Below are 13,671 nucleotides of genomic sequence, written 5' to 3' on the forward strand. Positions count from 1 at the left end.
CCCAGATTTAAGGTGATGGTTTAATCAAGCGACTCGGTCTCCTGGGCCTGCCAAGGTTTCTGGGTCTGGCACCCACTCTGATATATGTGGACAAAAGAAAACTAGGACACGGTCATATAAATGAGCAGAGGCTTTGAAACGGTGCACTCATTCCTCTTTGTCCTCTCAGGTAATAAAAGCAACAACCAACAACAACCCTTAAATCTGTAGACTGCACAGAGTGCTATTAAAAACACATCTGGGAGAGGGACATAACCTCAGACCATTTCCATTTGTGCTATCGAGGATTACAGCGACGCAGCAAATGTAATTACGGCGTGTGGCAAGCGCCACGGGTGGATCCACTCACATTCACGGCCTCATCCACAGCAAAGAGAGGACATACACACACACACACACACACACACACACACACACACACACAGATTCATTACCGCTTATGTCCGAAGCAGCTCGACCACCAACGGGAAAACACAAGGGGGATGGGGGGGGTGGGCAGCCGACAGTCGTGACATGAGCCATTCATCAATGGCACGCTAATGGAAACTAGTGGCCAGGTCTGGAGTAGGATCATTAGCTAGCGCACACAGGCCGGCGAGCCGACAGTGCTAAGCCGCAGGCGCCGACGCCACTCACGGGCTAGACTCTAAGCCGGCAGACAGGACCCATTTCTGCCGAGGCATGATCCAAAAGGGCCAAAAGCCAATCCCTCGCCTCCGCCATGCGCCGCCCCAGTAACGGCTTTGGATGGGGAACGCAGCTAATGTCATGGGGGAGTCTAGAGCTCTGGGTCTCCCCTGCAGCTATGTGGCGTTCCCTTGAGCCATAAGCTTATTTTACTTAGGCATACCAACAGTGCGGAGAGGCTTTTCTTCCTTTGGGCATCTCGATGTTCCATAGTTGCACTTGCACCACCCTGAGATCATGTCGGTCAGCTCAGCACACCTCTTTTATTCCTCCTCCGTGTATCAAGGAAGCAATCAATTTCTCTTTAAAACACAGACAGAGGAAGTCCCATATGTCCGACAAAGGTGCAATCACATCACCAATAGCAAGGGTCCATTTAAATGACCAAAGGAGAGGGCGACATAAGGAGAGACATGAATATTTTGCAGTCACTTGCAATTTTTAAATCACTATGAATAACAATGCAACTGAACATATGATATACATATATCAAAATGTATGGCTGCTATGACAACATACTCATCTGTCTGTCTCCATAGCTAATGGCCTCAGCCAGAGGGCTCCAGCCCTGGGCGTTCTTCACCTTCACGGGGGCATTGTGAGCCAGCAGCAAGTGGGCACACTCTGGAGAAAGGACAACAGGAAGTCAAACTCAGAGAGGATGCTTCTATCATGCAAACTCCAAAGTGCATAATATTATACGGGTATATTACGACATACATTGGGCACTTTCCTGAAATTGTGTTAGGTTTTTAGGGGGTTTGTTTTGTCGCTGGTTTTGGCTAAATACTACATCAAAGTTGCTTGTCATGTATTGTTGTCTGGTGTCATGTCTTGTCCTTGTGAGTCAAGGAGATATAAAATTGGACTCCTGATTATACTTTATGGATTGATTTGGTCTACTCTAAATTCAGCCTTCTCCCTGACAAAAATTGTGTCAGAGTTCCTTAACCCTGAAAAGGCAGGACTGGAATGGTTCCAGGCTTGGATTTTGTTGCTGTTATAGTTATTGTTTTTTTTATTATTATTATTATTTTGTTTCCATTTACCTTTCCTACAGTTACGATCTGCTAATGTGGAATGGTCTTTCTAGTAATTTTCCTTTAAGCGCAAAGACATTTTAATATGAGACCTGTAGACATCTATCTATTTGTAAACAAAACAGCTAACCTACAGTAGGGAGCAAAGACATATCTATTGTTTATTAAAGTGTGTCTGTAATAATGAATCTGTTCATTATTAACCATAAAACAAAGCATAGCTATTTAAATGTATCCACCTCAGAGTCTATTTTAGGTTGGGTATCTACATTATCAAACCATGTAGCGCTTTGTACCCTCACAGTTTGCATGATGCATAATAATGCACTTGCTTATACCATCTTTATAACACGCTCTGAAAGATGCCCATGTCCCATTTTGGATAGTACAGTGAAACACTGCGCATAAAAAAATGAGGGTTCAATCTAGAACATTTTAGGGAGAAAGAAGCCAGCTTTATGGAGCTGAAAATCCTTGGTGAAGTGAAGTGGGTGAGATGAAAATGATGGGTTCATATCAGGTCATTTTCCTGAGCTGAGAGGCTATGGGCTAAAAGATGAGTGACTGTGAGCCAAAATCCTGCCTGACCCCAAGTCACACAGACAGTAAAAGGGGCTGTGCAACCATGGCAGAGGAGGAGAACACCATAAACTGAGGAGTTTAGAAAGTGAAAATCAAAACACCATGAGAGTATTACATTAGATTGGCCTTTAATTTATGCTATAATTGGCAATTGACTAACACATCATAAACACAATAGGCCTATAGTCATACAGCTAGTTGTGAGGTTGTTTTGACATGCTCTTTTCAACAGATTTGTCTACTCCTGGCTTATAGTCGTGTACTACTGTGCATTCTGCTCACCTTTGTGTCCCAGCATAACAGCAAGGTGCAGAGGAGTATTCCCTGTAGATAAGAATATTGGAGAAGACATTTACATCCATGCTCATGAGAGGGAATGCGGGTCATGATGACGCACTCACATGTATACTAAACATTATTCTTTAAATATTACAGGAGGTTATTTTTAAATGCATGTGTGTGTAGATACATGTAACCTTCTGTACTCACCGTGAACATCTTTCTGTGTTATGTTCTGAGTGCGGATAAGAGATGACAAACGTCGCACATCCCCCTTGAACACACATTCGTGTACCGGGAATTCTAAATCTCCCGAAGTCAAAATAATGGGGTTCCTGTTATCGTCGACGATGATACTGACTGGTGTGCCAGTATTAGAATTGACATTTATCTGCGATTGATGATTTTCTGATAGCTGCAGAGATTTTAGTGGTTTATTGTGGTTGTGAAATATCTTATTAGCAATATTCGTCTTCTCTGTGTCGACGGTGGTGGACGATGTAACCATCTCTGTGACATTAGTATTTTCCTCGTACGATTTCAGAATGTTTTCATTTTTGCTTGGCTTGTGGTCCTTGCGCAGGGTACGAATCTTCTCTCCAGTCATTTTCTGTTTGCGAAAGTCACTGATGAATGCTAAAATGCGATACTGCTAGGTTCTGCAAATTGTGCTTAGCTTGCTAGGTTAGCAAGCTTCTTGGACCTGGCTAGCCCGAATAAGCGAGCGACCGATAATGTCGCAGGTTGATAATTCTAATCGTTCAACACAATGGCCTCTGAATTATTACGTCGTCGGAAAGAGTAAAATAAAGTGTAAAATAAGGTTACTGCGCCAAAAGTCAATAACTACATTGCTTAGGGTGGCTACATTGTCTATATCATGAGGCATCCGTCATTGGCATCCATTCGAGAATAGGATACTTGCTTCAATGATGTAGTAGCCAGCTACCAGCTGAGGCGATAACATTAGCTAGGTAGCTAGTTTGCTAGCAGCTGCTGCTGCAAATGTACGCTCTCTGCCATCTTAGGTCTTTCTCGCGAGAAGACCAGTGTTTTTGGGCGTGTTCACGAGAATTCCAAACAAATGTCTTTTGAAAACCTTTGCTATGTTGGTAACTTTGCCATCGATTAAATATGTATTTAGTTTAAGGAAAAATACACATGGGTTTGTATTCGTCAGCAAAGTAAGTTTCTTTATTGCTTTTCTGAACAATTGCATCAAACCACAAGTAATATGGCCATACACCAAACAAATAGGGAAACAAAAACAAAGCAGAGCAGAACAACAACAAAGGACAAAAAAAAAAGCGCAAAAAAGCAACAAAAAAGAAAGAAAGCACTAACACTGTCATAAATGTCTTAGCAGAGATATAGCTTCATTATTTATTTACATTATTCATTTACATGTCATTTTTAGTTAGGCTATGTAAAATTTAGCCACAAGCCCGACAAGATTAGGCCTAGGCCCTACAAATAAATTCCATAGTGTCATTTTTGTAATTAAAGTAGCTAAAACTCTAAGGGTAGATCAGGGTATTTTTTATTTTTATTTTTTATTTTTCAAGTCAAGTCAAGTCAAGTTTATTTATATAGCGCATTTCATACACAGAGGTCATTCAATGTGCTTTACATAAACAAAAACCAAACAGTAATAGCAGATAAAAGCATAGATGAGCAAAGAGGAATAATAATAATATTTTTGTAAACAATTAAGTGACTTATCATAATGTCTGCCCACAATGTTGTAATTAACAGGCAAAAAAACAAGCAGATTTAAAACAGATGTGTCAAAGTTTCGCTATTTTGCCTATTTTGTTTTTACAAAATGTACATCCTCAGTATCATCATTTGGAAATAGGCTACCAAAGGGGTAGGCCATAAACAGTGCAGTGTTACCTTTGCGTTGCCCAAAATGTTGTCTGTTCACATTAGGCTACTTTTAGAGCTGTTTTTTTTTCGTTCTTCTTCAAGATGTCAATTTAAAACAACTCATTTTATTCTGACAAAACGGTGTCCTCCCAACTGTGTATGCCAAGATAATGCTATGGAAATTATAGGCCTAATGAAGAGGACAGCTAAGCTGTAGCCTAATCTCTCTGATGGGGCATTCAACATGAGCTTGATGTTGCATTGTAGATAGCCTACATCAGCTGATGAGCTTTACAGATTTGAGGGATGAGGTTTCTGACGTGATATACAGCTGAACTGCATGTGTTTCACTCTAACCTCACCTGGGATAGCTAGATGCTTGATACAGGCCTAAGGTGGTAAGATAGAGAGTTGCAGTGCATTGCAGTGCACTATTCCTGCAGAATTCATGTATTCCTTTAAAGCTAGGTCCATTCCATATGAAGATATTTAAAATAGCCTACAAAATCAGATTTTGTGACATTTGTACAGTTGTGACTACACATGTTGAATAGAAATATGTCCTAGATGTTTGTTTATTTGTTTAATAGCTGTAGTAGGCTACTGCATCTTTCTCTGACAGAGCCAATGATAAAAATTAGATAGCCTAGTCTAGATCCAGCTGTCCAGAAAAGTCAGTAAGTGCCAACCACATCTGTGCAATACAAAATCTTAGATCAAAGATTTGGGGGTGTAGGTTGCAATTGTGACTTTGTTGCATGTCTTTGTGCAATGTTTTCTGTCTTTCCTCCTATAATTGGATTGGGCATTTATTTGTAATGGCATACATTACAAATTCACAGACTGACCATGCAACTTAGTTTTAAAATTGATATTCATTGGATTGTCCATTTAAAGTGAGGGTCTAATTACTTAAGTGTTGATGAAATGAATGATGAAATAGCAAAATTAAAATAAGATTAAACTGTTTCTTGACAATACAATACAATTGATGTTACTAAACCATTACCAAAAATGTGCCCTTTACCTTTTTAATAGAATTGTTGGGGGACAGAATAGACTATCTTACGCTATTTTAAATCCGGCAAAAATGTAGACGTTCTTTGGGTCCTTTGCTTGAACGTAATACGTAATATTCGAGCGCCAAGACCCGCACAGTTTTGGGGTAGTTTTGTTATGCACGTAGTGGAAGATGTCAAGTTCTAAGAGCAATAAGGGTACGAAGGGTAAAAAAGTGGTTAATCAGGAGGAGTTGCGTCGGTTGATGAGAGAGAAACAAAGAGGATCCGACAGAAAGAAAAAAGTAGAATCGCCGTTTGCAAAATACAACTCCCTCGGTCACCTAAGCTGTGTGCTCTGCAAAGTACCTGTGAAATCAGACATACTATGGCAAGCACACGTTCTCGGGAAACCGCATAAAGATAAAGTCGCTGAGCTAAAAGGAGCAAAGCAACCTCAAGTTCACAACCAGGGCCAGTCCAAACCAGACCAATCATCACTGCTGAAAAGGAAAGCGCCAGAGACAGATGCATCCTCAGGGAAAAAACTCAAAGACGCTGGTTCCACGTCTTCCGGGCTTCCTCCAGGATTTTTTGACGGGGGTAAGAACCCCACGAGATCGGGAATATTAAGTGGCATGTATGATGAAGATGACGATGACGATGATGATGACGAAGACGAACACGACAGCGGTGTTGCAACATCTGGAAAAGCCGAAGAAGTGAAATTACCCAGTGCCTCCGCAGGTGTTGAAGTTGCACCAAATTCGGGACTTCCTGCAGACTTTTTTGACAGTGGTATCCCGCCTGCCCCAAGTGTTTCCCACTCGGGTTCTATTTCTAAACCAGACGAAGCTGACAAGGTCACAGAGAAGAGGGAGAACTCAGCTGAGGCTTTACCCGAGGGGTTTTTCGATGACCCAGTGAGAGATGCCAAGGTGCGCAATGTGGACACACCCAAAGACATCATGGACAAGGAGTGGGAAGACTTTCAGAAGGCGATGCGACAGGTGAATACCGCATCCGATGCTATTGTTGCTGAGGATGACGAAGAAGGGCGTTTGGAGCGTCAAATCGATGAGATTGACGAGCAGATTGAATGCTACCGCCGAGTGGAGGTGCTACGAGATAAACAGGAGGTCGTCAAAGACAAAATAGTTCAAGTGAAGACGGGTGCTTCTGCAGAGTGCTCTGGTGACAGTGATGAAGATGATGAAGAGGAATTGCTGCATGTGTTGTCCCGGGACTGGAGGGCTAAAGGAGCTCTTGCTTGATGTAGCCTACTTTGTCAAGTTACTAACAGTGTGTTTCTGCCGTTTTCCAAAATGTGTACATAGCAATGGTGTTTGGGGGTGCTTGTATTTCTTTGTTAGAACATTTGTTCAAACACATGGTTGTTGAAACATTGTGATGTTTCAACAAAATGTAGATTTGTTACTTTCAAAGTCCACCTTCAAATTTAGTTAAATACAAATATCAAAACATTTCCGAGATGGTGTTGCATGGGAATCTTCTTTTGACAAAACAAATTGAGCTATAGTTGATTAATTCATGGCATAATAGCAACCTTTGAGTCCTGCAATGGCTGATTGCAGAAACATAGTACATTTAAGTTGTGTATGAAGTATATATTCAATGTATTTTCTACCCTGGTGAATCGTAGTGTCCACTTGTGCAAAACTGACAAAGAATGTCCTTGAAACATGAACATATAGGTGTGCATAGACTCTTGTCAGGAACTACAGATGTGTTTATTTCCAGAGGCAATACAGCCTGGCCTAAATACTCCCAACTGCTGCAGGACTTGTGGTATGTAATGTATCCATCCACCTTAAGAATCTCATAATGATCATTTAAGTTCTTTATTATAAATTAGCCATTTATTCATGTTACATTATACGCAACATGCAAAGTTTAAGATAATTTGTTATAATTTACAATGTTTATATAATATTTTATACATAACTGCCTCCCTTCCCTCCCACCAACACAATAATAACCCCACAAGTTGCTTTTGTACATAAATTCTGCCATATTTACACATTCAGAAGGATGAAGTGAGGTGACAAGACATGATGAAGTGTAATACAATCACATTCTTGTGTGCACAATAGAATGACTGAATTGGTTACATTGTGAACAGTGTTTGTCTCACTACCTGTTATAAACTCATTCCAGCAAATGAATAACAAATGAATTACCTTTAGCAAATGAAACTGGGATATGGCCAGCATACTTAATCAAGAACTTAACTTAAATAGTTCATAAAATAGGGGTGTGCTTAAATAATCAAATATCTGGATTGATTCACAGCCTAGCTATAATTATATTGATATCCCTAATGAGTTATGTACATGCACAGAATCATGGGAGATAAATAACTGCAAATAATTGTTAGACATGGCCAGGTATTCATATCTCAAATCTGTTCAGTATGCACACACCCCTGTAATAAACTTAAATTTCAGTTTGAACTAGTAACAAAGACTTGTGCCTCTAGCCCTTAGCATCTTAGAAACATCAATAGTTCTCAGAGTCGACAAATGAGAAGTTACAATTAAGACCAAATTTAAAAAGGACTGTTCTGGTTCTGTTCTGTCTGGTACGAAGACATGAAAACAAGATGGGCTGGAGATAATGTCTACCATCTGTTATGTGAGCTGTGGCTGAAATGACTAGCATTTAAAGGGAGAAAAAAAAGTGATGTCATCACAATTAACTGCTTTCCAAAACATGAAATAAAATATGCCTTCATGGAAAGGCGCAGTATGTAGTTTTTGTTGTCAAAATATAAGTATACCTATGCCAATGTTATATTTATAATGTAAAATCAAAATGATGTTCCCAACCACCCTGCACATTCCATGGATAGTGTCATTCAGTTGCATAAGAATATTGGGAAACAATTATCATGTCTTCGGAACAACATCATTGCTACTGTAAAATATAATTCTTTTGACAACAAAAACTATTATTTTGCCTTTATTGTGGTAAAAACTGACATTGTAAACTTATCTAAAATAGCAAAATTTTAACATCAACCATAAAAGTTGACCATGGGATCCACATGGCGAACAGCCAACAAGTGTCTATGTTTGTGATGTGGGAGTGCCATGGTCCTGACGTCAACAACTTCAATACTCATAAAAAAAAAAGAAAAGGAAAAGTGCAGTAAAATCAGTGAGGCGTCACGTGGCATGTCATTTTCGCCTCACCCATTCCACTCCTTCCTACTCCTGAAGGCACTCCTCTCATGGGGCTGCTGCAGACCGCAGCTCAGCCAGAGAGTACCTGCCGTCCCCGTCCTGGTCGCAGGACTTGAGAAGATGGGCGGCCGGTGTGTTTGCACCAAAGAACTCCTGCAGGACCGCGTAGGAGACCCCGGGAGAGTCAGGGTGCAAGCCCACGTGCTGGAGGAAGGTTTCAAGGTCTGAAAATAGATGTTTGGAATGTGATCATTGCACAGCTGCACAGCCCCCATCACATGTTGTCACTGACTGACACTTGTGAAGAAAATCGTCACAAGCCTAAGGGTGTAGCACTAATCTGCTAAAATTGCAGCTGATGAGCAGAATATAGATGCTTTGGTTGTGCCAAGCCATGATTGTTTACTGAACCAGCACCTTCACAAAATACAGCAGCCAAGGGGTAAATTGTATTTGTGCAGCCAAGAGGTAAAATCTGAAAATAGGAGAGAACATACCTTTAACAGAAACTATACCCAGAAGACAGGTCCTTTTTTGAGTGTGTTTCACCTCTCTCTTAGACCGTTTCGGAGAGAGGAATCTTGGTCGCCTAGTTGGCTTTAAGTTTGATTGAGGGGGGCCTGAAGGAAAGAGCAAAGAATAAGTGAATAGGAAGACGGCTCATATGAGCGATGTCCTGCTCAACCAGCAGTTCAGGTATATAGGCTCAAAATTTCCCTATTCGTACCAGAAGTTTCGGAAATGGGCTGTTCCACAACTCTGACAATGCCACCAGCTGTGGGACTGTGGTCATCTTCAGTAATTCTACCTTGGAGGGCTGTCACTGCGGAATCCTAGACATCAGACGCATGGCGTTTAAGCACAAAATATCATTCTTTTAAATATCAAGTGAACAGAACAAAGGCATCTCCCTTTTGGTGAAACACTTGAAATAGCTACTTACATCTGCCTTCACTTGCATGAATGGTGACTGTGACTCCAGGGAAGACACCCTTTCCGTGAGATTTGACAGAGTGGACTGCATACTGTGCACCTGATTGGCAGCCCAAGACTGGTGAAGTGTTTGAGTGACATTTAATTCACCGAAGGACTCCTGGAGGTACATCATCTCCTACAGAAAGAAAACGGATCCAGCTATGACAGACCTGTTGAGCCATTTGACCTGACACACCAGATGGTTTACATTGGTGACCTTTACCCTTTTTACCTGTTTCAAAGCACCATACGTGCTGCTGTTAGCTCCTTTTTCTGATGGGGTATCTGGTTTGGGGCTAGGTTTTCCATCACTGCCATTCTGTTCACAATACACAAAACAAATAAATACAATGAAACATATTAGTTTGATAAAGGTGCTTACGTTAACTTGCTGTTTGTTTCAAATTGAACAAAACCAGCCCTTTCAGTGCTTAGGCTAATTAACGGCATTCAACTTTCTGGACCTTCAGATCTATAATTATTACATTACTCAAGTGAGTAACAAACAGTAAGAAACTTCATGGTATAACATAAATTACACTTAGCTTTAAACAATCAATTAAAAACACTGTATTCTGTACAAAAAAAAGCAAAAATGTAAATTTTGTAATTGACATTAGCTAGATAAAAAAGATGAACAATACCATTAGTTTCTTTTGATTGTCCACTTCTTTCCTCTGGTCTTCTACAGCAGTCTGTATTGTTCTGACGTCATGCTGCACACTGGTCAGTGTGCTCCCAATTGTCGCAACACTCTGAATGACATAACACACAATTAGCATGACCAAATCATGCTGGCAATGATATTCTCGTATGCCATTAAGAGACAGAGATAAGCATATGAGGTTTAGACGAAAGTGGAAATCTTTGTATAATGAGGATCATGTTTTTCAATTTACCTTTTGCAGCTCTTCAACTGTAGTGGGAAGACTAATCAAATCTGAAGCAGACTTGATGTTTGCTTTCAGGTGGTTTACAGCAGAATCAAGGAGATTTATCTAAAAGAGATTATTCAAAATATTAATGTCTTGTGACATTCTCTTGTTAAATGTCCTGTGAAAAAGCACTAAGTGGCAGCCAAAATAAATTAAAAATAAACCCTTCATTCATTCTTCAATCACATTCAGGAACTGAAAGGCACATTACTATATATTATGTCCTGTATATGCACTTGCACTTTTTCATCTGAATATCTTGTACACCATAGATGCAGTACACAAGGCATGTGGAGGCCAAACTGATGATTTGAAGGGCTGTTTATCAGCTGCATCAACTACAAAAGTTGCACAATCAGGAAACGGGCCTTCGTGTGTTTGGAGTGCACTTTTAAAGGGCACATTTTTACCTTTCTGTAGATCTCTGTGAGATTTGACCACAATTTATCCAAGCTCCTATCACCATGCTCCAGATCCTCAAGCTTCTTCTGTTTGGACTTCAAGTCTTCACTCAGCTTTGGAATTTCATGAGATGACATTTGTTGACTGGAATCCACTGAAACAAAAAAGCATTTTGAGTGTCACCTTGTGTCGCTTGACCATAGCCTTGTCTATCTGGTACCAAAGTGTTCAATTACAGCTGCTTAACTTGTAGGTCAAGTGTTCTCAAAGCAACAGAATGTGAAGGCTGCCAAAGAGTATTCATGTGATGACATTTATAAAAATACTAGAGGTGAGGGACCTGTGGTGTCTAAGCCTGGTGTTCACTAAATCAGTGTTGCAATGACAGTGTGACAAGGACTGACCCAAGGCCAGTTTAGTAATAGCTTACTTGTATGAATCTTCTCCTTCATTTTGTCCAGGTCGTCTTTCAGGGCTATCTGCATCCATATCAATCCAGCACAGGCAATCACACAAGCAGCCAGGATAATAAACACGCACAGTGGGTAGCAGATGTTGCAACACTGTGCATAACTTCGTCTTTAAGAGGGAAAGATTAAAAACATGTGACATGTTGTTAATTGCCAGACACGCGCGTTTCAGATGTCTGATCAGATAAAAAAAATGAGTTAATGAGGTGAAGTTAGTAGTGCCGACTGTGATACTTAGCGTTACTTACTTTCCAAATGTACTCAAACTGCTGAGGTTGTTGAAGTCATCATCATCTGAACTTGTTTCGGACTGCGAATCTGGGGGCTCGGTTCTCAGAAGTCTGTGACCTGATCCTTTTTTTGTTTTCTTTCTTTTGCTTTCCCCACTCAGCCCGATAAGAGCATTGAGTTCCTTCCTCTTCTTCATCTTTTTTTGAGGGGTCAGCGCTCCGGCTGAACCCGTTTTGAATCCTACTAAATCCAACGTTTTGTCCAGTTTGCAGCTACACCAGTAAATTAGCTAGCAAGCCAGCTAGCTAATAATCACAACATTAAAACAGGTCTTCTTCACAGAATTAGCATGTAGCAAGTTAGCTATATATCTACTCTGGTGGCTACAGTCTTTTACAACGCCACAACATGTGGTGACAAGCTTTTAAATCAGCAAGGCAGTTTAATGTTTGATCACAATATGGTTGCTAGCATTAATGCCAAACCTACGGTTACTTTGACCGACTAACGTCAACTTCAGAGGACGTAATAGAAACTAGCTTAACTGTTAGCCAGCTAGCCACCTGTGTACTCAAAGTATAAGTTCTGCTAATACAAAATGTCTTAGGTTAGATGGTAATTATAGGCTGAATGAAAACAATCATCCCAAGAGGGAAATCGCACTCTAGACCGCTTACAACCGATACAATTAGCTAATAACTAAAGGAGTAACGTTAGCTTACGTTATCCTCCTAGCGGTGATCAGACCAATCGTTTAACCTGACCTCGAAGCAGTCCTCTTTTCTGTGTTTTCCAAGTATACCGATACCATACTCTCCATGGTATGGTTATTGGAATCAATAAATCACTTCAACTGATGGGAGCGTGATATAGATAAATTAGGAGGCTTCTGTCAAGAATGAGCCACAGTCCTGAAACAGCTCACGTTAACCTCGGGAGACGCAGTGTAGCACCCCCTCTAATCTCTTGTTTTCTCAGCGAATAAGAACAGCTGACATCATATTCCAACAAACGTTGTTGGTATTGGCCTTCTTATGGATAGGCCTACTACTGTGATTTCCTATTGGATAATAGGATATGATCTATGTAGCTATGAAATAAATAGTCCTATGAAAAATAGTCTACCATATAAAATAATGTCTTGTTTTCTTCATGTGTATTTGTTGCGGAGACCTCTCAACTATCAGCTCAGCATAAAGAATTGCAAAGACAAAATACTGATTGATGCCATGTGTAGGCCTACATAAAATGAAATTTCAAGACCCTGAACATCAGCAGTTGTGTATAGCCTATTTGTTCCAAATCTAGTAGGCCGCGAGCTAGATAGGCCTACCGTGCACCCCCCCCACCTCCCAACAAAACCATACTTTTTTGAAAGGTCTGGGTGTGTAGAATATGAATCTGAATGTTAACATTGAACATTTTGGGATGCACTACCTGTTTTAGCCCTGAGAATAGGGAAACCCTAAAAACCGATTATAAGCGATTCTAACACATCAAGATGGTCCTAGTCAATCAGAACAGCTTTTAAGTGACCTATTACACACTCAAACTTCACATATGAAGACTTAGGTCAAATGTCTACCATGCTGCTTATTGGTAGGTGTCTTAAATTAACATAGGCAAAGCCATATATTGATATAATGAGCCCATTTCATGTATAGGCCACAAAGTAGATACGACTACCATACACCCCCTACCCCCTTTTCTAACAAAATCATGCTTTTGTGAAAGGTTTGGATGTGTAAAATATGAATATGAATGTTAACATTGAACATTTTGGGTTGCACTACCTGTTTTAGCCCTATGAATAGGGAAACCCTAAAAAACGATTATAAGCGATTCTAACACATCAAGATGGTCCTAGTCAATCAGAACAGCTTTTAAGTGACCTATTACACACTCAAACTTCACATATGAAGACTTAGGTCAAATATCTATAATGCTGCTTATTGGTAGGTGTCTTAAATGAACATAAGCAAAGCCTTATATTGATA

General features: G+C 40.3%; 3 protein-coding genes across 4 annotated transcripts in view; 1 reads left to right on the forward strand and 2 right to left on the reverse strand.

The window, feature by feature from the left end:
* Positions 1–3,568, reverse strand: part of LOC134074030 (ankyrin repeat domain-containing protein 13C-like) — a 12,870-nt gene extending 9,302 nt beyond the window's left edge. Inside the window, exons 1-3 of the mRNA XM_062530403.1 lie at positions 2,799–3,568; positions 2,592–2,633; positions 1,207–1,311 (exon numbers count right to left, since the gene is read on the reverse strand). Coding sequence (XP_062386387.1) covers positions 1,207–1,311; positions 2,592–2,633; positions 2,799–3,195 — 544 coding nt within the window. The 5' untranslated portion in view covers positions 3,196–3,568. The remainder of the gene's footprint in view (positions 1–1,206; positions 1,312–2,591; positions 2,634–2,798) is intronic.
* A 2,031-nt stretch (positions 3,569–5,599) lies between these two features.
* On the forward strand, positions 5,600–7,003 carry znf830 (zinc finger protein 830). Its single transcript, XM_062530411.1, has one exon. It carries the CDS (start codon positions 5,650–5,652, stop codon positions 6,727–6,729), a length of 1,080 nt encoding a protein of 359 aa, XP_062386395.1. The 5' UTR covers positions 5,600–5,649; the 3' UTR covers positions 6,730–7,003.
* A 438-nt stretch (positions 7,004–7,441) lies between these two features.
* efcab14 (EF-hand calcium binding domain 14) lies at positions 7,442–12,635 on the reverse strand. 2 transcript variants are annotated; one of them, XM_062530410.1, is made up of 11 exons: positions 12,397–12,635; positions 11,692–11,979; positions 11,404–11,552; positions 10,982–11,127; positions 10,536–10,634; positions 10,281–10,391; positions 9,869–9,955; positions 9,605–9,772; positions 9,389–9,494; positions 9,159–9,281; positions 7,442–8,885 (listed from the first exon to the last, which is right to left on the reverse strand). In XM_062530410.1, the coding sequence occupies exons 2-11, from the start codon at positions 11,868–11,870 to the stop codon at positions 8,707–8,709; spliced, it is 1,347 nt and encodes a 448-aa protein (XP_062386394.1). In that variant the 5' UTR covers positions 11,871–11,979; positions 12,397–12,635; the 3' UTR covers positions 7,442–8,706. The 2 variants fall into 2 exon arrangements, with proteins under 2 accessions (XP_062386394.1, XP_062386393.1); XM_062530409.1 differs by having other exon boundaries at positions 11,692–12,635.
* Positions 12,636–13,671: the final 1,036 nt, after the last annotated feature.

Source organism: Sardina pilchardus, chromosome 2 (genome assembly GCF_963854185.1).
Source record: "Sardina pilchardus chromosome 2, fSarPil1.1, whole genome shotgun sequence".
Classification (NCBI taxonomy): Eukaryota; Metazoa; Chordata; class Actinopteri; order Clupeiformes; family Clupeidae; genus Sardina; species Sardina pilchardus.